Below are 27,086 nucleotides of genomic sequence, written 5' to 3' on the forward strand. Positions count from 1 at the left end.
CACTGGTTAGTATGGGTATTTTAGCAATGTTGATTCTGTTAGGATCTGCCCAGCATTAGGTTTCAGCAGCCCAGTACCGAGTTTCAGGGCAATGTCTTGTGTTTACCACCCTGACCTACTCCCAGAGATCAGAGTATTGTGCCAAGCTACGCTGCCTGAGGTTGGGGTAGTGTTAGGCAGTCCCTCAGTACCCTATGCTGACTCTAAGCTGGTTTGCACCTAGGTCTGGTTTGTTAGACCTAGTGGCAAGCACCTGCATGGTCTCTGGGGTATACTGGGGTCCATGCTGCAACTGGCAGTGATACAGGCTAACACACAAGTCAGTTCCACTGGGGCATAGGTCTCTGCCTTGTAATGGGGCAGCTCTCGAACCCATTTGTGCACACTGGCCTGGCAATAGCTGTGCTGCCCAAAATTGGGGGACAGGTGGTGGAGATAGTTTCTTGGCCCCCAAGGCTAATGCTAAATCAGGTTGCCTCTCAGTTTCACAGCTGCGAGGCCCTGCACAATCTTGGGGGGAGGGCAGGTGTGTCCTGGGCCTACTCCAAGTCTAGAAATACAGCCCAAACTCCAGTCTGCCTTGCAAGCACACAGGTTTCCACTGGGTATGTGGGCTGGTCTGGAGGTTCCATCTGTGAGCTCAGGCCTGTATATAAGACTTTAAATTTCTTTCATGTGGTGGTTCTCACCATAGTGGGCCAGGCACTGGGCTCTGAGACAAAGCCTTGTACTAGGTTTGGTGTCCTGCTCATGGTGGGTGAAGTCCTTCTTCCAGTTCTGCTGCCCACGGTTGGGAGAGGGGCAAGAGGCAATCAGCCTCATTTCAGCTGAATGCTACTTCAGTGGCTGAAAATTGCATGAGTTTTGGCCTGATGGTAGGGGTTGAGAGGCCTTGCCCAGCACTGATTTCATCATGCCGAGCCTGTAAGACCCCATTCTTAAATAGAGGATGGGAAATATAGGAAATGGTCAAGGAAGATGACAAGAAATTGGGTTATATGAGAAAATAATGTCCAAAGAATAACAGCATGATAGTATACAGAAAATAAATGAAGTAATAATTAAGGAAATGAAGTCCCCCCAAAATCAAAATTCCTGATGTAACTCATGGATGATATCATAAGTTTTTCTTTAAATCTGCCTTATACATATGCAGAAACTATGAAATTCTTTTAACTTTTCTGTTTAACATTTTCATAGTAAATTGAATTGAAAGTTATATTTTAAACATAATGGTGATGATTTTATCATGAAAACAAACACTCTCTACAAGTAAGTGCTACACAAGTATTTTTAAAGGCCTGCAAAAGTAGGAGTCAATCTACTTTCCTCCCTGCTAACAGAATATAATCAACATGGCTTTCCTGCTGTAGCTAAACAGCCTTGAATTTACCACACGGAACTGACATTTTAAGCTTCATTATAATGTAAAACTAGTACTGTGTTAGTATGAGAAATGAAGGTTTTTTAGAAAGGTCTCAACTATATATTGAAATTAAGACAGCCATAATTAAATGAAAGTAATTAGATTCAGGAAAAAAACACACAAGGTTAACAAAAGAAGAAATTCGAATTGGCTCACTAAGATCTTCAAATAATAACAAAATTCTATTGTGCTTTTTTGTAAAGAAATGAGTTTAAAAGAAAAGTTTAGTAGTGTCTGAGAGCTATCAGAGGAGATGAAAGTAACTGAAAACAAAGTGGCCCGAGAGAAAAAAAGCAGGTGCCAGGAAAAAAATAACTTGACTGATATTGGAAACAATTCTCAATAAATATTCATTCAATTAATTTATTTATTCTCAAACACATAAGAACAAATTCTTCATAATAATATCCTGGAGGTATATCTAACACTTGATTTAATAAATTACCAAATGGATTGGGATGTAGCTCAGTGGTAGAGCACCTGCCTAGAATCCTCAAGTCCCTGGGTTCCAACCTCTACACTGCAAAAAAAAGAAGGAAGGAAAAGAAAATGCCAGCCACAACCTTTGACAGATTTTAAAACATTCACTTATTTTATGTTAATATCTTCATAAGTTTCACAAAGCTACACAAGTTAGAAGAAATAATCTCACAAAGCTGGATAGGTTAAAAGAAATAATGAAAAAGGAACATCTACTTATATACAGGAAGACAGAACAGCACAATCATAGTACAAATGGCCAAAACCAAATATAGTCACATGCTGCTTAACAACAGGAATATGTTCTGAGAAATATGTAGTTACATGATTTTGTTGTGTGAAGCTCATGGACTATACTTAAACAAACCTAGAGGGACTAGCCTATTACGCACCTAAGCTATAATGGTATAGCTATTACTCCCAGGCCACAAACTTATACAGCTGGTTGCTGTGCTGAATACTGTAGGCAACTATAACACAAGGGTAACTACTTGTTTGTCTAAATATAACTAAACAAAGAAAAGGCATAGTAAAAGTAGATAGTAAAGATTTTAAAATGGTACACCTGTAGCTCAGCTGTTGAGTGCTGCCTGGCATGCATAAGACCCTGGGTTTGATCCCTAGCACCACAAAAAATAAAAATAAGTAAACAGATAAAATGGTACAACTGTCTAGGTTTCTTAAGATGGAGTCTGCAAAGTTGGAAGTTGCTCTGGGTTTCAGTGGGTGAATGTGAAGGCCTAAGACATCACTGTACACCACTGTAGACTTTATAAATACTCTACACTTAGGCTACACTAAATTTATAAAACATATTTTTTCTTTGATAATAAACTAAGTTTACTATGACTTTTTACTTTATATGCTTTTTAATTATTTTAACTTTTTGACTTTTTTGTAATAATATTTAGTTCAAAACACAAATACCTTATATAGCTGTACAGAAAAAGTTTATATCCTTATTCTATAAGCTTTTTTCTATGTTAAACTTTTAAAAACTTTTCACACTGTTTTGTAAAAAACTAAGAGACAAACACATACATTCATCTAGGCCTACACTGGGTCAGGACCACCAATAACACTGTCTTACACTTCCACATCTTGTCTCACCATAAGATCTTCAGGGACAATGTATTTAAAACCCATTGAACTGTCATATGTCTATGATAACAATGCTTTTTTCTGAAATCCCTCCTGAAATTCCCTCTGAAATCCCTGCCTGAACCCCTCTTATTGAGGAGATATCACTTTTTTTCAGAAATATGTCCATGGTAGTTTGCTTCTTTTTTTAATCACAGATTTGTTTGTAAGCAGATATAAAACACCATGAACCTTCCTCTCTATTAACAAAAACCTTTTAACACTGGGATCCTGTGTTCAAACATTTTAAGGAGCTAGTTCACTTCTGCAAAAAATTTCTGCTAAACCCATCAGTTGAATTTTCTTGAGGATTATTCCTTTTCTTCCTCTCTAGTTTCCTTTTCTCCTTCAGCTATGTGTTCACCAAGCAATAGGAGTTTTCCAAGTTTATTAGAATCTTACAGAACCACTATTGTATGTATGGTCCCTTGTTCATTGAACCCTCATTGTGGGGCACATGACTGTACATAAATAAAACTGGAAGTACCTTACTCAATACGGTGTAACTAGAAAGTCATAAATTGTCCTGATTATATGTGGCAGTGCTTGATTTACCAGTGTGACATGCAGAACAGAAATGTCATGGTGTTATAAGTGAATATCTATAGTTAATCATCATGTGCACTAGGAACAAGAAGAATTAAAAAAATAAAAACATCCAGAGCACCTCACATGGTAGAATTTTCAGATACTAAAGATAATGAAATTAATAAATTAAATGTCTATTTTGCGAAGCCTGCCCCCCACACCAAAGCCGGATGCAGTCGCTGACCCGCACATGCACCGAAGTCAGAGGCCAGTAGTTGAGCTTGCCCGGCTGTGCCCCTACTGCTGAGGCACACTGCGCCTGCCTCCGTGCTGACTCAGTGCACCCTCACTGGGGATCCCCAGCTTCTTTGGAGGCTGGTGCAGGCATTTTGAATCATTCCTGAGGGCGTGATCATCATCACTGGAAGGGCGGCTTCCTTCCTGAGACACCTACAGGAGATTGGAGGTCCTTTGACAGGTACCTCTATTTACTCACTTACATCCTACACCCTTTCCCCATCCTCTTGTTCACAACTAGAAATATTGTAAATAGTAATTGAACTGATCCTGTTTATTTTAATAATGTTAAAGTCTTTATAGAGGCTATCTGGTTCAGGGCTACATTTTCTCTGTATTGGGTGTTATGGGTATTGAGCTCCCCTTCAAAGGAGAGGCAGTGGAAAACTGCAGGGTCATAATAAGCCTGCAGAGGGCAAACTTCAGTAACTGATCTTCACCGCTAGAGGGGAATATATAGAAACAATATGAAAAAACGGGAAGAAAGTGTCCCTTACAAACCAAGATGCTATTGTGATAGAATCCAATGACAGCATGGCAGTAGAAATGACAGAAAAAGAGTTTAGAATCTGCATAATTAAAATGAGACAAAACCACATAAATACCATATAAATACAGTCACCTCATACTAGACAAAGGAGCCAAAAACATACAATGGAGAAAAGATAGACTGTTCAACAAATGGTGCTGGCAAAACTGGAAATCCATATGCAGTAAAATGAAGTTTAACCTCTATCTCTTAACCTGCACAAAATTCAACTCAAAATGAATCAAAGACATAGGAATTAGACAAGAGACCCTGCAACTAATAGAAGACAAAGTAGGCCTGAATCTTCATCATGTTGGCTTAGGATCAGACTTCCTCAACAAGACTCCCAAAGCACAAGAAATCAAAGCAAGAATCAATAAATGGGATGGATTCAAACTAAAAAGCTTTTTCTCAGCAAAGGATACAATCAAGAATGTGAAGAGAGAGCCTACAGAGTGGGAGAAAATCTTTTCCATACACACTTCAGATAGAGCACTTATCTCCAAAATTTATAAAGAACTTAAAAAATTTCACACCAAAAACACAAAGAACCCAATCAATAAATGGGCCAAGGAACTGGACAGACACTTTACAGAAGAAGACACATAGACAATTAAAAAATATATGAAAAAGTGTTCAACATCTCTAGTAATTAGAGAAATACAAATTGGAACAACTCTAAGATTTCATTTTACTCCAATTAGAATGGCTATTGTCAAGAACACAAACAATAACAGATGTTGGCATGGATGTGGGAGAAAAGGCACACTTTTACATTGTTGGTGGAGTTGCAAACTGGTGCAGCCACTCTGGAAAGCAGTGTGGAGAATCCTCAGAAAACTTGGAATGGACCCACCTTTTGACCCAGTTATCCCACTCCTCAGTTTATACCCAAAGGACTTAAAATGAGCATACTACAGTAATGCAGTCACATCAATGTTTATAGCAGTTCGATTCACAAGAGCTAGATTATGGAACCAACCTAGATGCCCTTCAACAGAAGAATGAATAAAGAAACTGTGGTACATATACACAATGGAAATATTATTCAGCCATAAAGAATAATATTATGGCATTTGCAAATAAATGGATGGAAATGGGAGAATATCATGCTAAGTGAAGTAAGTCAAGCCCAAAAAACCAAAGTCTGAATGTTTTCCCTGATAAGTAGATAATGATACATAATGGGGGAAAGGGGGTGGGGGGTGAGAGAAGGATTGAGGAACTTTAGATTATGTAGAGGGAGATGAGAGGGAGGGGGTTATGAAAAATGGTGGAATGAGACAGACATCATTAGCCTATGTACATGTATGATTACACGAATGGTATGAATCTACATGGTGTACAACCACAGAAACAAAATGATGTACCCCATTTGTGTACAGTGAATCAAAATGCACCCTGTAAAAAATAAAAGTTAAATAAAAATATATATATATATTTTGCTTCTCAGGTGGGTAACTTGATAACATTCAGCAGAAAAGGTTGTCAAACATGAAGCAATAGTAAATTTTCCCACCAAGAATTCAATTTCATTCAAGGAAGTAAAGCTTGTTTGGGCTTTGATAAGAAAATGAAAGAATAAAAAGAGAGAAAATGGTCTTTTTTGGGGGGGTATCGGGGATTGAACTCAGGGGAACTCAATCACTGAACCACATTCCCAGCCCTATTTTGTATTTTATTTTAGAGACAGGGTTTCACTGAGTTGCTTAGAGTCTGGCTTTGAATTTGTGATCCTCCTGCCTCAGCCTCCCGAGTTGCCAGGATTACAGGTGTGCACCACCATGCCCAGCTGAAAATGGTCTTTTGATAAAGACAGCAGAATCACCTTTTCCTTAGTTGATGAGAAATTTATATAAGAATTCTGGTTTTACAAACATTCCTAAATTTTAATAGCAAGAAATGTACTAACTCACAGAAAGCAAGCGACTGGTTTTGAAAGAAACTACTTGGGAACAAAACTTGTGATAAGGAAGAAAAAAACAATTTTAGAATGGTATGTTTTGTAAATATATGGGCTATATAATGAATATCTTCTCTTTAAAAAACTAATCTAGCACAATTTCAGGTATAGGTAAACTGTCCAGGGATGAGAACTGTCTCCTCAATTCAACCTAATGGTAACTTCAAATAAAAAATAATTAAAAGAACTACTTCAATGATGTTAGATAACAATGACTTAATAAAAGGTAGGTCAAAAAGAGAAAAGCAAATTCAGTAGATTTTTTTTACTTGAAAAACCCAGAGGGTAAATTGAAAACTTTCCCTACATTTTTTTATATATGAGTTTAGGATAGTCAAAGAAAATACAAACTGTCAGGAAAGACTTTGCAATTATTGCTATTTTCTCTGTAACTCAAGGTTTATTTTACAAGCTATGCTGGTCTGAAATTTCAATGAAAAGTTTAACCAGTGCTGATTAAGTCATGAGAAAAATGGATTATGCTACACCTGAAATGGATTTGTATCTGACAATCCATTTAATTTACCATAAAAAAATAACCAGCATGGTCACTGATGCTCACATTGGGCAGTGAATTCTTTATCCCAAAGGAAGCCAATTTGAGAAATCAAATAAAGATCATAGAGCTGCTTGATGCTGTATGAAATCAGAGGTATGAAACATCCTATCCATGCGATCCAGGTATTCTTTTCTCTCATCTGTGTGCCCATTCATTTTAATAAGCCTAGAGATTCATTATTTCATTCTCTTTCCAATTCTGCAATTTTAAATACTCCAAGTTGCTGTTTCACTTCCTCTGATTACATCAAAATTTATGCCAAAGCTTTCTGACTGCTCTAGTAATCTCTTTTAGTATTACAGGCTAAACTCTCTTAGTAATACTGACTTCAGATTGTATCCAATCAATGAGGAATTGTTTCTAACCTAAAAAAAGAGTATGTCAAGCAAAGTTCTTAGTGAAAAATAAGTAGTCTAGCCAGGCACAGTTGTTCAAATCTGTACTCCCGGCTTCTAAGAAGGCTGAAGCAGGAAGATCATAAGTTCAAAGCCAGCCTGGACAACTTAGAGAGACCTTGTCTCAAAATTAAAAAGGCCTGGGGATGTAGCTTGGTGGTAGAATGCCACTGAATTCAAATGCTAGTACTGCAAAAAAAGAAAGAAAAGAAAGTAATCCTTTCATTAAGTTCTGCATTATTTGTGTCCTTATTTAGAGTACAGGACTCAATTCACTAACCGATGTTCCTACAAATAGATATGACTAAAATTATAAATTCAGGAATAAAACTCCAAAATCCTAACATTCCATTACAAAACAAATAATTCCTTAGTTCTTCTATTTTAAAAACAGGAGTATCCAAATATTGAAACTACCACTCCTTTTCCACAAATCCTTTATGACAGACTCATTGGCTAAATAGATGACTGAAATAAATTCTGAGATATATTTTTTCTGACTAATAATAGTTATTAAAAATACACAACTTCAGATGAATAAAAAGGAAAGCAGTGGAGATTTCAGTAGGTTTTAAGGTAAAATATATTATTTCTCAGACTGATAAAACTTCCACATGATAGTTTAGATACTCTGTCATCTAAACTGTTAAGTTTACAGACAGTAGGGACTTTGTCCTATTCATTATTGTATTTCCTGTATATAGTATAGAGTTCAGCACAAAGCAAATATTTAATACATGCTTTTTAAATAAATGAATTACAGTAAAGGATAGGTCTTACAATCTCACGTTACAATAATAGCAGTTAATATTTACTGAATACTTCCTGTGTGGTAGGCACTATTTGAAAGATTTAATGTGATGTGAGGAGTTAACTCACTTAAATCCCTTTTAGTATTATCATCATCCTCATTTTATAGATGACATAACTGAAGCACAGAGATTAAGTAACTCACTCAGGTCAATCCACTAGGAAGTGATGGAGGCACAAGTCAAACACAGGCAATGGTTCCAGAGCTCAGGCTTGTAACTATGATTTCATATTACCTCTTTTCTGGCACTGCCTCTAAATGTTATTATGATTCCAGGTTAAATTAACACAAAGATGGCAAGGGGAAAAGAATAAAAGTGTAATGATCAAATATAAAGTATTACAACAATTTTTGCTTTATTCTATTTTGTTGGAAAAGAAATTGTCCTGAAGTTGCTTGAGCTTAAAGAGAAGTGATTACTTTTCTTTCCTTACTCAACATATCTTTGGTTGTATTTAGATCATTATTAGCAACTATCCTTCAGGGAGGCCTTTGTGACACATGATCCTGAAAACTGGCAAATATTATGCCAAAGACAAACACATGGATAAAAAATCTCACTACTTGGCTTCATTTTTAAAATTCTCTCTTATGATACTTTGCTGTTTCTAAATACAGCCATGAAGGATAGTAATATACAAAAATGGGATAGAAGCATGAATGTAAAATACTTTGAGTTCCTTGAAAGAATAAAAGCTTCATTAGAAATCAAGGAAAAAGGAAGGAAAGCACTTGAGAACTTACTTGTATCAATCACTTCCTATCAATAAAATAACTAATATTTACTTACATTTTGACAATTTATAGAGCACTTTTACATAAAATTTATTCACTTGACTACCAACTCCGAAAATATTTCTACTTGAGTGATATCACATATATACTGATTGGGTCAAGGCAGAGGAAGAAAATAAAGGCAAGTTCAGAGAAAAAGGGCCAGGTGAGGAAATGTGTAACAGTATTCCAATGATACTCCTCACTCAGAAAAAGTATAGAGCAATTAAATCTTTTCATTTCAGCAGCACCACTGTTTAGCATGTTTATATAATGATAATGATAATGATAAAGAATATGGATAATTAAATAGATGGATCAGGTAGAGGATTTACCACAGCTTTTTACTAAAAAGCTAGGGGCTATTTTAAGATCTAAGTTATAAAAGGGAAAATATTAACCTTGAAACACACACACATGCAACGTTTTTATAAATGCTAAATCTAATTTGCCTATTTATCAATAAGGGCAGATTATATAACAAACTCAATAAATGTTATTTTTGAGAAATAAAATATTTAGGTTAATAAATATTTTTCCATTTTAGTCAATCATGAATTTTTGTTTGTTTTAAGTCAAAGAAAATCTCATGTATATAATGCTGGTCAATTCATGTGGTTTTGCATTAAAGAACATGCAATTAGATGGGCCAATCAAAATATACTAGAATATGATACTCTTAAATGTGTGCATCTTCCATGCAAGCAAAATCCTCAAAAAGCATTTCCAGTTACTTGTTATTCACTCTTACCCCTTCTTTAGGGTCTGTGTGGAGTCCTCCACCAGCATGACCATGCCAACATTTCCTCTTTTCTATCATAGGCCATGTCTGGAGAGCCTAGATGAAAATGATACCAAGCAGCCCATTAGCTTTTACAGAATTTCAGATGTTTAAAAATCTGGATTGAACATTGTAATCTAATGAATATCCCAAAAATGAATTCAAAGGCATTGATTTTAGCCAGAAAAACACCTTCAGAATTAACTTATAGCTAAATTTATATAAGGAATACTGAGAAATAACAAATACATGGAAGTCACTTTCTCTAAATAGCTTATGAAATTAATGTTTAATTAATGTTTAATTAATTAATGTTTAATAATTGATAAGTCACACTTTTGACTTACACTGGCTCTTACTGCCATTCACTACTATAGTCCTGTTAATCCATTGCTCTATTATTGGCAAGCAAGGATAACACATAGTTAATTTATATATCACTTGCTTTTCTTGTGCATATATTTTTGTTTTACAATTAACATGTTGATTTTACACAACTGATCCTTTTATTATCATGGCTCATGTACATATTAATAAACAAGGTATTTTTAAATATTTCACTATCATGTACTACAGCTATTTGCAAGTACATTTTGTCTTTCTTCTCACATAATAAATTTCTTAAGATTAAGAACAGGATCTTTTGTCTTTTTATCTCCCATGATACATACCACAGTGTCTTATATACAGGCAAGATATATTTCCATGCTTAAGTTAGCTTATAAAACAATTACCTACAAATTTCCCAACTAGCCTTACCTATTATCTTACTGATTATAAATTTTTAAAAGACCTTAGATTGCTGCTATAATAATTAACAAGATAGTAGCAAGCTTAGAATTTAGGCTTGCTAATATTGAAAGTGCTTTCACAATTAAAAAATGCTTAATGAAAAACACAGACTTGGTGACTTATAGTTTGGATCTGGAAATGTCCTCCCAAGACTCATGTTGAAATTTGGTCTCCAGTTGGTGGCGATATTGGGAGGTGGTAGAAACTAGGAGGTGGGACCCAGTTGAAGGAAGCAGGTTGCTGGGGGCATGTCCTCTAAGGGTATACCCTGTCTTTATCCCTGCCTGTCCCTGTCTCTCTCTCCCCTTCCCTCCCTATGTCCGTCTGTCTCTTTCTCCTTCCCACACGCCATGAGTAGAGTAGGTTTTCTTCATCAAATGCTCTCTGCCATAGAGTTCTGCCTTGCCAAAGAGACAGGACCAAGTGACTATGGACTGAAACCTCAGAAACCATAAGACAAAATAAGTATTTCCTCCTTTAAGTTGATTTTTAAAAATATTTTGCCACAGCAGTATAAAGCTAACTAACAAAATGATGATTTTCAGTAGTCACAATAATCGATAATTAATAAACTAGGATGGAGTTCTTTACAAATACAAACATGTATTGGTACTATATATAGCACATAACAATATAAGCTCAGGTCCAAGTTATGAAAATGGAATTAAAAAAAGCAAAAGTGACTTCTCGTTCTCACCAGTTGAGACACAAAAAGCAACTGCCATAAGTGGGTTATTGATTTTTAAATCAACAATCTCAAAGCATTTTGTAAAAGAAAAACATCAAAGGTAATTTTTAGTCTGGTGATGTCTCTCTATGACATTTTTTTCCTCTAAAAGGCTGAGCAACAACTTTTATAAAGGGTCTGGTGCATATCACACACAAGATAATGAGGTCTTCAACGAAGCAAAAAAAACAAGATATAAATATATTTAGTGGTATCATGGGCAATAACATTAAGCACACTTTCCACTTAAAGCTTTAATTTAATAATAGAAAATCTAATTCATTTCTACAGTCTCTGCATAAATTAGAACAATGCCTTGTACTGCTGTGGCAAACAATTATTAATCAGAAAGAAAAAATAAGAAAATTTTCAGGATTTAGACCATCTTCTAATTTTTTAGTCTTTTTCTATCATGGAGATTTACATGTCTCATTTTAAAGCACTGGGAATTTTTAAAAATGTCTTTCACTTATATTAGCAATGAAAAATAACCCTCATCAACATGTAAACTTGGCATCACTTACCCCATGGGCTCTAATAAGCTTAGAATCCCTTGGTATTCTGCTATCTGAAAATCTTCACTCATTTGAAAAACTATAGCACTCCATATATCAGGTACAAATTACCAGGATAAATTTAAGTGTCAACAAGCTGCATTACATGTATAAAAGCTTTCTGAAAAATGTTACTCTAGTTGGCACTGATCTGAAGAGATTCAGATAGATTCCTCCAGGGGTAGAAAAACTATTAAGATTTTTCTCTGCATTTCTAGTAACAGAAACATAGCTTCTTGTCAGTATTAGAAAAACGTGAAAAAGGTAATTATTTGGGAAATACAAAATATATAGTAAATATGTAGTATAAATTGGGAAATGCTCTAAGGGCTTGCACACTTTTCCTACTATATGTAGATGTATTGACTTAATCCTACCTTCGTAGCATCTAATAACTGTCTTGAATTGTCTTTACCCCATCTCTGCCACGTAGCATTTCTTAATGACTCTGGGACCTGAAAAGAAAAAAAAAGAGGGGGCATAATTTCAGAGTGGACCCTTAAATGTCCCCCAAAAGTCAAGTGTTGAAGACATGATCCCCAACTGATGACCCTGTGGAAGGTGGTGGTAACCTTAGGAGGTAGGGACTAGTTGGAGGAAATAGGTAATGGGGGTACGCCTTGAAGGGTATATTAGGATCCCGGCTCCTTGCTCTGTTTCCCAGTTGCCATGAGGTGTAAAGCTCTGCTTCACCATCCACTCCCTGCCATGATGTTTTTTGCCTTGCCACAGGCCCAAAACAACAGGAACAAGTTACTGTGGACTTAAATTTCTAGACACCATGAGCCAAAATAAACCTTTCCTCCTTTTAATCTCAGATATTTTTCACAGAAATGGAAAGTTGACTAACACATAAAACATCATAAAGTTAAAATCATACCAATGTTACAGAGATGGTTATGTTTTTAATACATGTCTTAAAGGCAAAAAATCAAATTTATGGTCCAGCTACAGAGAGTAAACTATATCACCCATTAAAAATGTCAAATTGTATTTTAGTTTCATCCTCCTTTTCTCTAGGTTTCTGTTTTAGTCAGCTTTTTCATTTCTGTGGCCAAAATATCTGACAATAACAACACAGGAGGAAAAGTCTCTTTGGGGCTCATAGTTTCAGAGGTCTCAGTTAATAGACAGTTAATTTCATTACTCTGGGTACAAATTGAAGCAGAACATCAAGTCGCAAGAGCATGGTGGAGGAAAGTTGCTCAGGACATGGCAACAAAGAAGCAGGCAGACAGTTCCACTCACCAGGGACAAACTATATACCCCAAAAGCAAGACCCCAGTGATCTACCTCCTCCAGTCACATCCTATCTGCCTATGCTTACCACCCAATTAATCCATTCAAGTGTACTGACATGTTGATTTGGTTAAGACTTTTATCACCCAATCAGGTCACTCTCAACTTTCTTGCATGGTCACACACATGAGCTTTTGGGGGACACCTCATATCTAAACCATAACAGTTTCTTTGTTTCTCTTCCTTTTCTTTTTTGTATCTTTGTTTCTTAAAGCCCCCAAAGACTTCAACCCCATTTCTTTCTTAAATGGTTTTTATACTCTTTTCAAACACTCCTCTTTTATTCTAACTCCCTTACTGCATTTAATTGTACTCTACCAAATGTCTGTTCCCTCTTTAGTCTTAATCTGAATACTAAATTTAGCTACCAGTCACAAGATCAGTTTTGCCGAACACTTCTATGTAACTAGCTGATGGAATCCAATGAAAGTTTCCTCAGGGCATTTTTTTCTTGGTACTATTCCAGAAGTAGAGCTGAAAAAGGCAGAATAAAGAACCTCTCCATGGTAATACCAAATAGCTGAAAAATGGACACACATCTTTCTGAAATGCACCACTGACATAGTGAGGAAAACTTCACTTCAGTCACATTTCTCCCAGAAGGCAGGTAATACTTAGGCTTTCCTAAGGTATACATGAGTTGTACAGCTGAACTAATGCTTCAACATAAAAAAACAATGTTGTACATTGCAAAATACCAAAAACCAAATCATCAATAGCAACAAAAAACCCTCCATACACAAATAACTATACAAGTTATTGAGAAATTAGTCCAGCTTTTTTTCTAAAATGTAATAAATAACCATTATTATGTAATGCAATCACCGATACAGGAAGATTTCAGCAATACCAATGGCTTTTTGGACACTGTTGTGCTGAACTCAAGCTCCTACCCCAATTCATATACCCTCAAAATCTCTTTACCACAATAATCAAGCCATCCAATGTCAATGATGCCCTTCTGGTGCTTAATTCCACTGTTTTCCTCACTCCCCTTTTCTCCATATTTGGCTCTCACACAAGCTTTATTCCCCCATTTTCTTGTTTTTCACAAGACTCAGTTTGAATAACTACATCAAAGCAAGAGCTTGCCCACGTTTGTACTTGCATATGCAATTTAATCTTTGCCTTTCACAACTTGTCCAGTTATCTCAAGGAAATGACTATCTTCTCTCCTTTCTCAAAACCATGCCTATATGTCTGCTAGATAAAAGACTGTTGGCATACACTTAAATTAACAGTAAAAACATTCTCAAGTGGTACTGTGCACAATGAAGATAACTACCATCAAACCTAAGTCCTTGAAAGAACTCATAAAACCCTTCGCAATTTCTAGTTACCTCTTTATACTTCTCTAACCTGTTTTTTTCCCTAAAGTATCAGAATTCAAGGTAAATAATTTCTGAATGTTCGTATCCAAACAGAATTTCTAATACTAAAAAAGTACTGTTAAAATTATCAAATATCTCAGGCATATAAAAAATAGAAAATAAAATAAATACATGTGTACTCACTACCATGCATAATATAAGAGATAAAAAGAGAGACCCTGACATATCCCTCTATAATGTCACTACTCCCTGTTCCCCAGAGATAACCAGGACTGATTATTCAAAACATCTTTCGTTTGGATAAAAATTTCAATCCCATAATGGGATAACACCTTTTAACAGCTAATCCTAGAACCCTACCACTATTGTTTCTATGGAAAAATGCTGAGATCTAAACAACAGACTTATAAAGATTTCTAAAACAATTTGATTTTGTAAATTAGAGACTAGCTCTACTTTTAAAATCCCAAGGGAAGGGTTTATAGCAAAACATCTTCCTCATACAAACTGAGGTAGGTGAACAATAGAAGAAAACAAGATTAATTCTGTGAAACTTGATTTGAAAATTAGAGGTTTGGATTAGATGCACTCTGAAGGCCATTTCAACTCTGAAATTCTATGATTTTTATAAAATGAAACAAAAGCCTGGTGTTATTAATAGAATTCTTTAAAAACATAACTGAGTAGATTATAACTTACTCTTTAATATACCTAGCATCTGAATTTTATGTATAACACCATTCCTCCAAAGACATACAAAGCAATAAACCATATAATATTGAAGATAACAGACATGGCAAATGTGCACAACTTCCAAAGAAATCAAGTATATTGAAAATGATAATCTGCCAGTTCATTTTAGGGAGCAGGTTAAAATGTTTTCACTAGAGTGTGTTTATTTCACCTTAAAAAAGAAAAAATTCTGGAAGAAACCAAAATTAAAGAATCTATAACTTCTGAGCATAATAATGCATGTTCTCATGTAGGACAGCACTTTACTAATTATTAAATACATAAATCTTTGATAAATAGCTGAATGGGCACAAAGCCATATTCTGTACAGATATTCAATGAAGATTTACAAATAAGCTGGGCATGGTGGTGCACACCTGTAAGCCCAGCAACTTGGGAGGCTAAGGCAGGATGATTACAAGTTCAAGGCCAGGCTCAGCAATTTAGCAAGGTCCTAAGCAACTTGGTGAGAACCTGTCTCAAAATAAAATAAAATAAAATAAAAAGAGCTGGGGATGTAGCTAAGTGATAAAGTGTCCCTGAGTTTAATCCCAAGTACAGAAAAAAGATTTATAAAATGAATAAAACACTAAAACCATTGACCTTGTAGACAGAACTTCCTTTAGGTAAATGAGGTCAAGACCCAAAGAAAAGAGTAATAAAACTGAAACCCATTCACGTTACAATTATATTTTCCCTTTAGGGTAAAAATTTCAATCTTTACAAAAAAATTCTACTAATAAATTTCATTAGTACTTATTAACGATTTTTAACTTTCAAAATTCAAGTTATGCTATGTTTATAACTCTTGAACAATTATCTATAATAAAGAGAGATTAAAAAGCTGGGGATGTAGCTCATTGGTAGAGCACTTGCCTGGCATACATATGGTCCTTCGTTTGATTTCCTAGCCATTTCAAGGAGAAAATAAATGAAAAGTAATTTTAAAACAATGTACTCATTTTCACCCATCAAGGATTTCAGAATGAAGTACATATTCTGTATTCCTAAAATTTCAGGAACAAAAAGAAAGTTTACAACTAGTCATTGAAGATGCATGTAATACTTAACAATGTCAAATAGTTATCTGTGAATACTATTAACATCTCATTATTAATCAACTGTGATCATAATCTAAGACATTTACACTTAAGCTCTCAATACATTCTTAAAGAGAAACTGCTGTGATTTAAAACTACATTTAATGTACAAAACATAATTGAGAAGCTATTTCGAAAATCTATACTCCAACAAACAGAAACCTCGAAGACATCAACAAATTTCTAGAGACATACGAATTACCTAAACTGAACGAGGAGGACATACACACTTAAATAAACCAATTTCAAGCAATGAAATAGAAGAGGTCATCAAAAGCCTACCAACAGAGAAAGTCCGGGACCAGATGGGTTCTCAGCCGAGTTCTACAAAACCTTTAAAGAAGAGCTCATTCCAATACTCCTCAAACTATTCCATGAAATAGAAGAGGAGGGAACCCTCCCAAACTCGTTCTATGAAGCCAATATCACCCTGATACCTAAACCAGACAGAGACCAATTGAGGAAAGAAATTTCAGACCAATATCCTAATGAACATCGACGCAAAATTCTTAACCAAATTTTAGCAAAATCGCATACAAATATATATTAAAAAGACAGTGCACCACGATCAGTGGGTTTTATCCCAGGGATGCAAGGTGGTTCAACATTCGGAAATCAATAAATGTCATTCACCATATCAGCAGACTTAAGTCAAGAATCACATGATTATTTCAATAGATGCGAAAAAGCATTCGATAAAATACAGCATCCCTTCATGCTCAAACACTAGAAAAAATTGGGGTAGTGGAACATTCCTTAACATTATAAAGGCCATCTACGCTAAGCCCATGGCTAATATCATTCTAAATGGTGAAAAACTGAAAGCGTTCCCCCTAAAAAACTGGAACAAGGCAGGGATGCCTCTTTCACCACTTCTATCAACATCGTCCTTGAGACTCTATCCAGAGCAATCAGACAAACCAAAGAAATTAAAGGGATACGAATAGGAAAAGAAGAACTCAAAACTATCCCTGTTCGCTGATGACATGATTAATATTTAGAGGAACCTGGAAATTCCACCAGAAAACTTTTAGAACTCATAAGTGAATTCAGTAAAGTAGCAGGTTACAAGATCAATGCTCATAAATCCAATGCATTTTTATACATAAGTGATTGAATCTTCAGAAGAGAAATTAGGAAAACTACTCCATTCACAATAGCCTCAAAAAAAATAAATACTTGGGAATCAATCTCACAAAAGAGGTGAAAGACCTCTACAACTGAGAACTACAGAACACTAAAGAAATTAAAGAAAACCTTAGAAGATGGAAAGATCTCCCATGTTCCTGGATAGGCAGAATTAATATTGTCAAAATGGCTATACTACCTAAAATGCTATACAGATTCTATGCAATTCCAATTAAAATCCCAATGATGTACCTTGCGAAATAGAGCAAGCCATTATGAAATTCATCTGGAAGAATAAAATCCTAGAATAGCTAAAGCAATCCTCAGTAGCAAGAGCAAAGCAGGGGGTATTGCAATACCAGATCTTCAACTCTACTACAAAGCAATAGTAACAAAAACGGCATGGTATTGGTACCAAAATAGACAGGTAGATCAATGGTACAGAATAGAGGACATGGACACAACCCAAATAAATACAATTTTCTCATACTAGACAAAGGTTCCAAAAATATGCAATGGAGGAAAGATAGCCTCTTCAACAAATGGTGCTGGGAAAACTGGAAAACCATATGCAATAGAATGAAATTAAACCCCTATCTCTTACCCTACACAAAACTCAACTCAAATGGATCAAGGACCTCGGAATCAGACCAGAGACCCTGCACCTTATAGAAGAAAAAGTAGGTCCAAATCTTCAACTTGTTGGCTTAGGATCAGACTTCCTTAACAGGACTCCCATAGCACAAGAAATAAAAGCAAGAATCAACAACTGGGATAGATTCAAACTAAAAAGCTTCTCTCAGCAAAGGAAACTCTCAGAATGTGAAGAGAGAGCCTACGGAGTGGGAGAATATCTTTGCCAACCATACCTCAGATAGAGCGCTAATTTCCAGAATCTATAAAGAACTCAAAAAATTCTACACCAAGAATACAAATAATCCAATCAACAAATGGTCTAAGGAAATGAACAGACACTTCACAGAAGAAGTTGTACAAGCAATCAACAGATGTATGAAGAAATGTTCAACATTCCCTAGTAATAAGGGAAATGCAAATCAAAACTACCCTAAGATTTCATCTCACCCCACTTAGAATGGCGATTATCAAGAACACAAGCAACAATAGGTGTTGGCGAGGATGTGGGGAAAAAGGAACACTCATACATTGCTGGTGGGGTTGCAAATTAGTGCAGCCACTCTGGAAGCAGTGTGGAGATTCCTCAGAAAGCTTGGAATGGAAACACCATTTGACCCAGCTATCCCACTCCTTGGCCTATACCCAAAGGACTTAAATCAGCATACTACAGAGATACAGCCACATCAATGTTCATTGCTGCTCAATTCACCATAGCCAGATTGTGGAACCAACCTAGATGCCCTTCAGTTGATGAATGGATAAAGAAACTGTGGCATATTTATACAATGGAATATTACTCCGCAATGAAGAATGATAAAATTATGGCATTTGTAGGCAAATGGACGAAATTGGAGAATATCATGCTAAGTGAGATAAGCAATCTCAAAACACTAAGGACGAATGATCTCGCTGATAAGCAGATGAGGACATATAATGGGGGGGTGGGAGGGGTTAGCATTAGGTTTAGGGTTAGGTTTAGGGTTAGGGATAAGGAGAGCGGTAGAATGAAGGAAAGAAGGACTGTATAGAGGGCAAAGAGGGGTGGGAGGGGTGGGGGGGAAGGAAAAAAAAATAAACATCATTGCCCTATGTAAACGTATGATTACACAAATGGTATGCCTTGACTCTATGTACAAATAGAGAAACAACATGTATCCCATTTGTATACAATTAAAAAAAAAAAAGTGTAAAAGTACAATATAAAACGTGATTTTCTACTCGACTGCCTAGAAACTAGCTGGGGGTGAGAGGTATGGGAGACAAAAAGGAAAAGGGAAAGAAAGAGGGAGAGGGAAACAGAAAGAATTGCTAGACTGACTTCTTATTATTTACAATTAGAGTTCTTAGTTGAAAGTTGGATGATAAAGGATTTGTTTATTGTGTTAGGTATTCAAAAAATGCTTTTTCACATGCATGGATAAATGGCAGTATAGCATTCTGGACAGTTCTCTTCATCACCTGAGTCTTCATTAAACCACAAAATCATCAGGTATATCTCTATTACTATAAAATTGATGACTCCAGAATGCTGTAGGTATATAAAGAGCTAGATAGTAATTTGGGGGTAGAATATTTATTAACAAAGGGAAAGTTAACTTTAAAAAGAGATAACATAAAAGTATAATATGCAAAATATAGAAATCCTCACATACTTTCTATCCCCATATCTGGCATGTATTCCTAATAGCCTTATCACTACTACATATTTTATATTTATTTTATTTATATATATATATATTAAGGTGTACAACATGATAGATTGATATATGTGTGTGAATGGTGTATACATAAAAATGATTATTATAGTCAAACAATTAACATATCCATCTTGGTCCAAATGCTATATAGATTTCTGACCTTGCTCTGGATAACTTCTAAAATCCTTCAACCTCCAAGGATTTTTGAGAATGACATTGGTAAAAAAAATCCCCCATCAAAAAAATTTCACCAATGCCATCACAAAAAAACAACGTACAAACAAAATACGTACAGATTTCCCCTCTTCCTCAAATATTTTTCCTTTTATCTACCAAATTTTCACACCTCTAGGGAGATAACACCAGCAGCTAGTCCTTTTTAGAAGCAGTACAAGACTTCATAGAGTGTTTATAGTTGTACAATCAGGCAACTTCTATGAAGTAAGTTTCCTTGTTATCACTTAAGAAGCTCATTTTTTTTGTCAGGAAGCTTGGTCAATTGCTTTGTTAAGTTTTAGCTGAGTGGTGTGAGATTCCATGCTGCTTGCTAATAGTGTAACAAAGAATGATACAGCATTTGCCAAATTCAGTGCTCATCCTAACATCTGTGAGGTCCTGGGTTCGGTGCCCAGAACCACACACACACATAAACCTGAATATTAAAGTTAAGAAAAAAACTTCAGAATCAACTTCATTTAAATCATGAAATTAGGAGACAAACACAAAACTATCATATTGAGTGAATTTACCAAGGACATGTTCTATAGTGAATAATTTTATTGGGTTAAGAACACTAAAACTTAAATAAACTGGTATGAATCTCTCAGTACTTTAAGAGTCAAAGCCCTATTGTATTTGTGCATGGAATGGAGACATTATTATACATTTCCCTCTGAAACTAGAATACTGAGATAATGTGAAAGAGTTTGAGAAAGTGGAAATGGACCTTTATTCTGCTGTTCTGCAGTTTCAACTATTAGTAATTTATAGTCTTATTCTTTGTTTACTAATGTGTACTTGGAAGAGAACCCTCAACCACATCTTAACTCTCAGTTCCATAGCTGGACAATATGAATCAGTAGATCTGCCACTTTGTTTACTTATATTTTTCTATAAATGCCATTTATATTGTTGCTTTTTATGGAAGTGTCAAATTGCCACTGATGATTAACTTACCCATAAAATCACCCTAAGCTCCAAGATAGTATTTTCATTTGCTTGGTTCATTCTGCAAAGCTTATTTTGCAGGTCATATCCAAACACCCCGGTTTTCTTTATAACCATTCCAGCAAGGTGGATAACAGGTAGTCCTTTGGTAGGAAATTCATGACACAACTTGCTTACCAAACAGGTTTAGTCTAAAAGAATACTGATACAAATACAAACCTAACCTCAGGACTTACAAGTGATACCTAATGAGTTCCTGCTTACCACTCAAAAGAAAAGGTATATTAAAGAAGGTATTTGGTTTTTTGGATTTTAAACGACTTTTGCCTTATCCACATCTAGTTTCTATAGTATGCTGAAGGCTAATTTCTACAAGAGAGGTAGGTGAGCACAGGCATTTGGATCAATTTCCTGAGAGTAATCTGCCACTGTCTGCAACAGGTGTCTTCTCTTTATCTCCCTGCTACCCCTTTTTCGTTTCTCTCTTTTTATGTATTCCTTGATTTATCTTTCTTCTGCCTATTTTTAATTGTTAGTTTCGTACTTCTAATGGTACTCAAGTCTGAAAAGGTTGCTAACCCCTATTCCATTATCTCTAATGGTCTATTTGAACAGAAACATGATTTAGAATGTAACTGTGTGTTTCTGATAACACTATTATTGCCCAAACTGACTAAAGTAGCTTCTCAAGTAAAACAGGAGACATTTTCAAGATATTATAAGCTCACCCTCAAACCACAAACAGAAAAAGGTCTTAATTTTTCTTCCCTCTCATTTTTCTGTAGGACTATTGAGCCCTGAAAATCTGCCCATTTTTTCTAAAAATATCCACTCTTCTTTTCAATGGCACTTCAACAATTCCAAAAGGTGACCATGATTCATACAATAACTAGAACTCTTGTTTTCAAATAATTCCAGGTAGAAAACTGACAGATGTCCTAGAAGCATTTAAAGAGTCATATTTTAAAAAGCTGCCCTGATTGAAAAAAAAGCGCCTTCAAGTCACTCTACAATGTTACAAGAATAAAACTTTGCTCTAAATTGCCCTCCCAAGCTTCTCAAACTGCACTCACTGCTGTGATACAATAAAGGTTTTAATCTTACACACTGTGTACAACAAAAATTTCTAAATGCATGGCCTTTATATTTTAGGACTTTACATCCTAAAACTGATAGTTCCAGAAATAAATGTCCCAGCAAGACAAATGTTACGAGATGGTATCTTGATTGCCTTGCCACATCATCTACCATAAAAAAAAACCCTTTAATTCTACTTCATCTCTAGAGATGCTTGGTCCAGAACAGTTCAACAAACTCACTAGAAGATAGAGTAGTTAGTACATTACAACTTTTCATATTTTCATTTGATCTTGGCTTATTAAGGGTTTTTAGATTATGTGGCAATGTTATAAGAACAGCTATTCTAATGTAATTTAAGATGTATACTTGTTGCAGACCTACCAAAAGTAAATAAAGCTGGAGTCTATAAAAGAGGTTCTTGTGTGGGAGTGCTTAATAATAATGACCACAAAGGACTCTAGAGTTGCAAGTTTGTCCTGAGTTAATCTGAGTCTGATCTCATAGACTTACAAATCTTCCTAATCTCCTATATTGATAAACTTGATCTGTTTTTCACTGATATGATTATAAGTTACTGTCTTCATGGTTTTCAGAGCCTGGCTGAAATACTAATTACTTTTGTGCTAATTGTTTACAAAAAAGTAATGCTTTGCTGTCTTGTTTATTATTGTCTTAGCATGATCCCTGCTCTATGTATGCTTTGTCCAGTCACCTGCCATCTGTCACTGTGGATCTCTGGATTGCTCTGATGCTGAATGCCCTTAACTATTCACAGCCCACCTGTAGAGAACAAGGATTTGGAGTTACTCCCCCAACTGCCCCCTCTTTCAGTAGGAAGCAGCTTGGAGATGTTGTTGACCATTTTTCCATTGAATGGAACATAGAAATTGACAGTGGGGAAATGTAACAGTGGTTCACTTTATGCTTTGAATATAGCCCTTGCTGCTCTGCCACTGAAACTTTAAAAAAAAGAACAGCTATTCTATAATCATTTTTGGTAAGAACAGCATTGTCTACCATTAACTGGGCACATACTATTTGGCTGGTCTAATGCCCAACATTACATTGTTTCACTTCTCTCTCCAACTCTATAAGAGGTATCATCATCATCATCATCACCATCATCATCACCATCACCATCACCACCACCACCACCACCACCATCATCTTGTAGACTAGAAACTGAGGCTCAGAGGCTGACTTCCTCAAGGTCACAAAGCCAATAATAGAGATATCTATTGCTAACACTATTAATACTAACAATATCAGCAATGTCACTGGACCTACTGAATTTACTGTCATCTTACAGATCAATAACCTTGAAAGTTCTAGAATACTTTTCTATTATGAACAAGATAAACATTTTTTTTGGTACAAGCATCAATGTAATTGTGATGTTAAAAATATAGGAGTGATGTAACAAAAAATGACAGAAGTATGAAACTCCAAAAACTCATCCCTTCGCTAATGCAATGAGTAAACTGGCAAAAACTGTCAGATAGGAATCAAGTTTTTCTGAACTCTGGAATCTAATGAAAACTAACAGCAACCAGGAGTACATAATGAAAAAAGAAGTTGATAAATTTCAGAAGAGTGTTGTGACATTTGTACTTACATACATCCTCCCAATCCCCCATGGGGATAGTAACCCATATTCTAGATATTACTTGCTGGAATCAGAGGGGAAAGCAGATCTTGTTCTCGAAGAAATCCAGTTGCACATTTTGACTTGTCTGGCAGATCCCTGAATAACTAGCTCAAGAGTTTACCTTGCTTTTGCACTCATCAAAACTACCTTGGACCTCAAGTGGCTTTCCAAGGGTCATTTGTTGAAAGAATACAAAGGCATATGTCCACAGCAATGAATAACAGACAGGGAAAATAAAAGCCTAGAAAGGAAGAGGCAAGGGAAGAAGATGTATGGGAGAGTAAGAGCTTTAAAAACAGAATAGAAATATTAGGTATGAAAAGTAACAATAAATAAAAGGAAAAAAAAGGTGTAAGTATTAGTATGTATTTAATATGAGGCAAAAAAAGAAAAAATTAAAATGGAAAGAAACATTTATAAAAAGGAGATTAAATATGCCAAGATTAAAGATGAAAGGGTTCATATTAGAAGAGACCATAAAGTGCCAAAAGGAGAAATAAGAAAATATCACTTGAACATATTCATAGTGAAACTTTAAAATATCAAAGCAAAATAATACATTTTAAAAGAATCTAGAAAAAGCATATAACATATGAACTAAAAAGACCAAATGGACATCAGACTTTTCAATAGTTATACTGGATGCAAAAAAAAAAAAAAATGGGGTAGGATTTTCAAAGCATTAAATGGAAATAATGTTGAACCCAGATTTCTATATAAAATTAAATTGTTTTTCATATATTATGGCACTTAGGGCACAATTTACATGGTTGTGTCTTCATAAAAATATATGATATTTGCATTTTTCTAACATAAAATATACTTCAATAAAGAGTTTTTAAAAGCTCAGAATGTGGGGGATGGTAAGGCAATAGAAGTACATTATTTTCATTTTCCCAAATTCTCATGTTAAAAACAGAACAACTGAGGAGTTTCAAGATGGCGAACTAGGGGGCAGCTGCATTTCACGTTGCTCCAGGACGCAAGATTCAAAAGAGGAGATAGTGAGAGACTTGGGACCAACTCAAAGCCGCAGGGTGAGTCTCTCCCGTTGGGGAGGCGTACCGGATGGGGCGGTAGCCCCGGAACGCAGGGAATTTGTGAAGTGGAGTTGCTCGGCGAGACGCCCTTCCCCCCATTGCAGCGGTAAACACGGACAACTGGGATCATCGTAGAGGAGACGGCTCAGCACAGCGCTTGGACTCGGAGCAACCACTGGGGCTCTGGACAGCTGCCTGAGGAGGAGCTGCGTGGCGAGCTGTTTAGACCCAGAACGACCACTTCTGAACACCGGGGGGCTGCCCGGAGGAAGAGGAGAAGTGCGGCGGGTCACCTGGTCTAGGAGTGACTGCATCAGAGTCACAGGGGTTGCCAGAGGAGGAGCTGCGTGGCGAGCTGTTTGAACTCAGAACGACCGCTCCACAACACCAGTGGCCTGCCTGGAGGAGGAGCGCGGTGGGTCACTTGGTCTAGGAGTGACTGCATCAGAGCTACGGGCGGCTGCCAGAGGAGGAGCTGCGTGGCGAGCTGTTTGAACTCAGAACGACCGCTCCACAACACCAGTGGCCTGCCTGGAGGAGGAGCGCGGTGGGTCACTTGGTCTAGGAGTGACTGCATCAGAGCTACGGGCGGCTGCCAGAGGAGGAGCTGTGTGGCGAGCTGTTTGAACTCAGAACGACCGCTCCTGAACACCAGGGGGTTGCCCGGAGGAAGAGGAGAAGTGCGGCGGGTCGCTTGGTCGAGGAGTGACTGCATCAGAGCCATAGGCGGTTGCCAGTGGAGGAGGCGAGTGGTGAGTTGACTGGACTAAAAGCGACCGCTCCTGAACACCTCTGGCCTGCCTGGAGGAGGAGCGTGGTGGGTCACTTGGTCTCGGAGCCACCGCTCCTGAACCCCCGGGGGGGTACCCCGAGGAGAAGGAGGAGGAACAGGGCGGGTCACTTGGACTTGGAGTGACTGCCTAGGGCTACGGGCGGTTGGCGGGAGGAGGAGACGCGAAGTGAATTGTTTGGGCTCCTAGTGACTGCGTCAGAAACCCGGCTGCTGTCCAGAGGAGGAGGTGTGTGGCAGGTCTCTGGGTATTGGACCTATTGTATGGGGCTCCAGGTGGCGGCTCAGAGGAGGGGCCGCATAGCCAGGCGATTAGGCGCAGAGCAGGGTCCCAGGAGCTAGGTGGCTTCTTGCTGGAAGAGCCGCACAGAGATACGCCTAGGGGTGGAGCAAAGTTTCCAGGACTGCGGCAGATTCTCTGAGGAGAGGCAGCCTAAGGAGACTCGCCTGCAAAGGGTAAGGCTCCCAGGCCCAGGAGGTAGGTCCGGGCCCCTGGGAACATTGCAGAGGAAGACAGCCCAGCAGAGGGGGTAGTTGTAGATTGAGGGGAACCTCTAGGAGGGGAACTGACCAGGGAGACGTCCCCAACGAGTGAGTCTTCCCGGCCAGGGGAGGTTTTCCCACAGGGACGGTAAAACCAGAGACACAGGCACAAACAGGCCTTGCCTCAGCCCGCAGCCTAGTTCCCCATTGGATGACCATTGGTCAACAAGTGGAGGCACCTCTGCCCACTAGCAGGGAATATACGTCACCTGAGGGTCACCACCCCTAGAGAGGCAGCTTCTTCGTGGAGCTCTGCATTATCAACTTCCTCCAAGACTTCAGGCTACTGAAGGATAAGAGGGGATATACTAGCAATCTTCAGGGACATTATAAGTCGATAGAGGAAATCTGCAATATCTTAATGACCCACTGATTCCTGAATAATATGAGAAAACAAGGGAAGAAAATGCCCCAAACAAATCTAGATGTTACATCAATAAAATCCAATGACAGCATGGCAGAAGAAATGATGGAAAGGGAGTTCAGAATGTACATAATTAAAATGATTAGGGAAGCAAACGATGAGATGAAACAGCAAATGCAGGCATTGAATGATCGCACCAATCCACAGTTAACAGAGCAAATTCAGGAAGCAAAAGATCATTTCAATAAAGAGTTAGAGATATTGAAAAAAAACCAAACAGAAATCCTTGAAATGAAGGAAAAAATAAACCAAATTAAGAACTCCACAGAAAGCATAACCAATAGGATAGAACACCTGGAAGACAGAACTTCAGATATTGAAGACAAAATATTTAACCTCGAAAATAAAGTTGAACAAACAGAGAAGATGGTAAGAAATCATGAACACAATCTGCAAGAACTATGGGATATCATGAAAAGGCCAAATTTGAGAATCATTGGGATTGAGGAAGGCTTAGAGAAACAAACCAAAGGAATGAACAATCTATTTGAAGAAATAATATCAGAAAATTTCCCAAATCTAAAAATGAAATGAAAATCAAGTCCAAGAGGCTTATAGGACTCCAAATACACACAATTACAACAGACCCACACCAAGGCACATTATAATGAAAATACCTAACATACAAAATAAAGACAGAATTTTAAAGGCTGTGAGAGAAAAGAACCAAATTACATTCAGGGGGAAGCCAATACGGATATCAGCAGATTTTTCA

General features: G+C 36.9%; 1 protein-coding gene across 1 annotated transcript in view; it reads right to left on the reverse strand.

Moving 5' to 3' along the window:
- Window positions 1-27,086, reverse strand: part of Abcb7 (ATP binding cassette subfamily B member 7) — a 110,719-nt gene that overhangs the window by 49,873 nt on the left and 33,760 nt on the right. The window contains exons 2-3 of the mRNA XM_047536592.1: window positions 12,134-12,211; window positions 9,654-9,740 (exon numbers count right to left, since the gene is read on the reverse strand). Coding sequence (XP_047392548.1) covers window positions 9,654-9,740; window positions 12,134-12,211 — 165 coding nt within the window. The remainder of the gene's footprint in view (window positions 1-9,653; window positions 9,741-12,133; window positions 12,212-27,086) is intronic.

The sequence above is a fragment of the Sciurus carolinensis genome, chromosome X (genome assembly GCF_902686445.1).
Source record: "Sciurus carolinensis chromosome X, mSciCar1.2, whole genome shotgun sequence".
In the NCBI taxonomy this organism is placed as follows: Eukaryota; Metazoa; Chordata; class Mammalia; order Rodentia; family Sciuridae; genus Sciurus; species Sciurus carolinensis.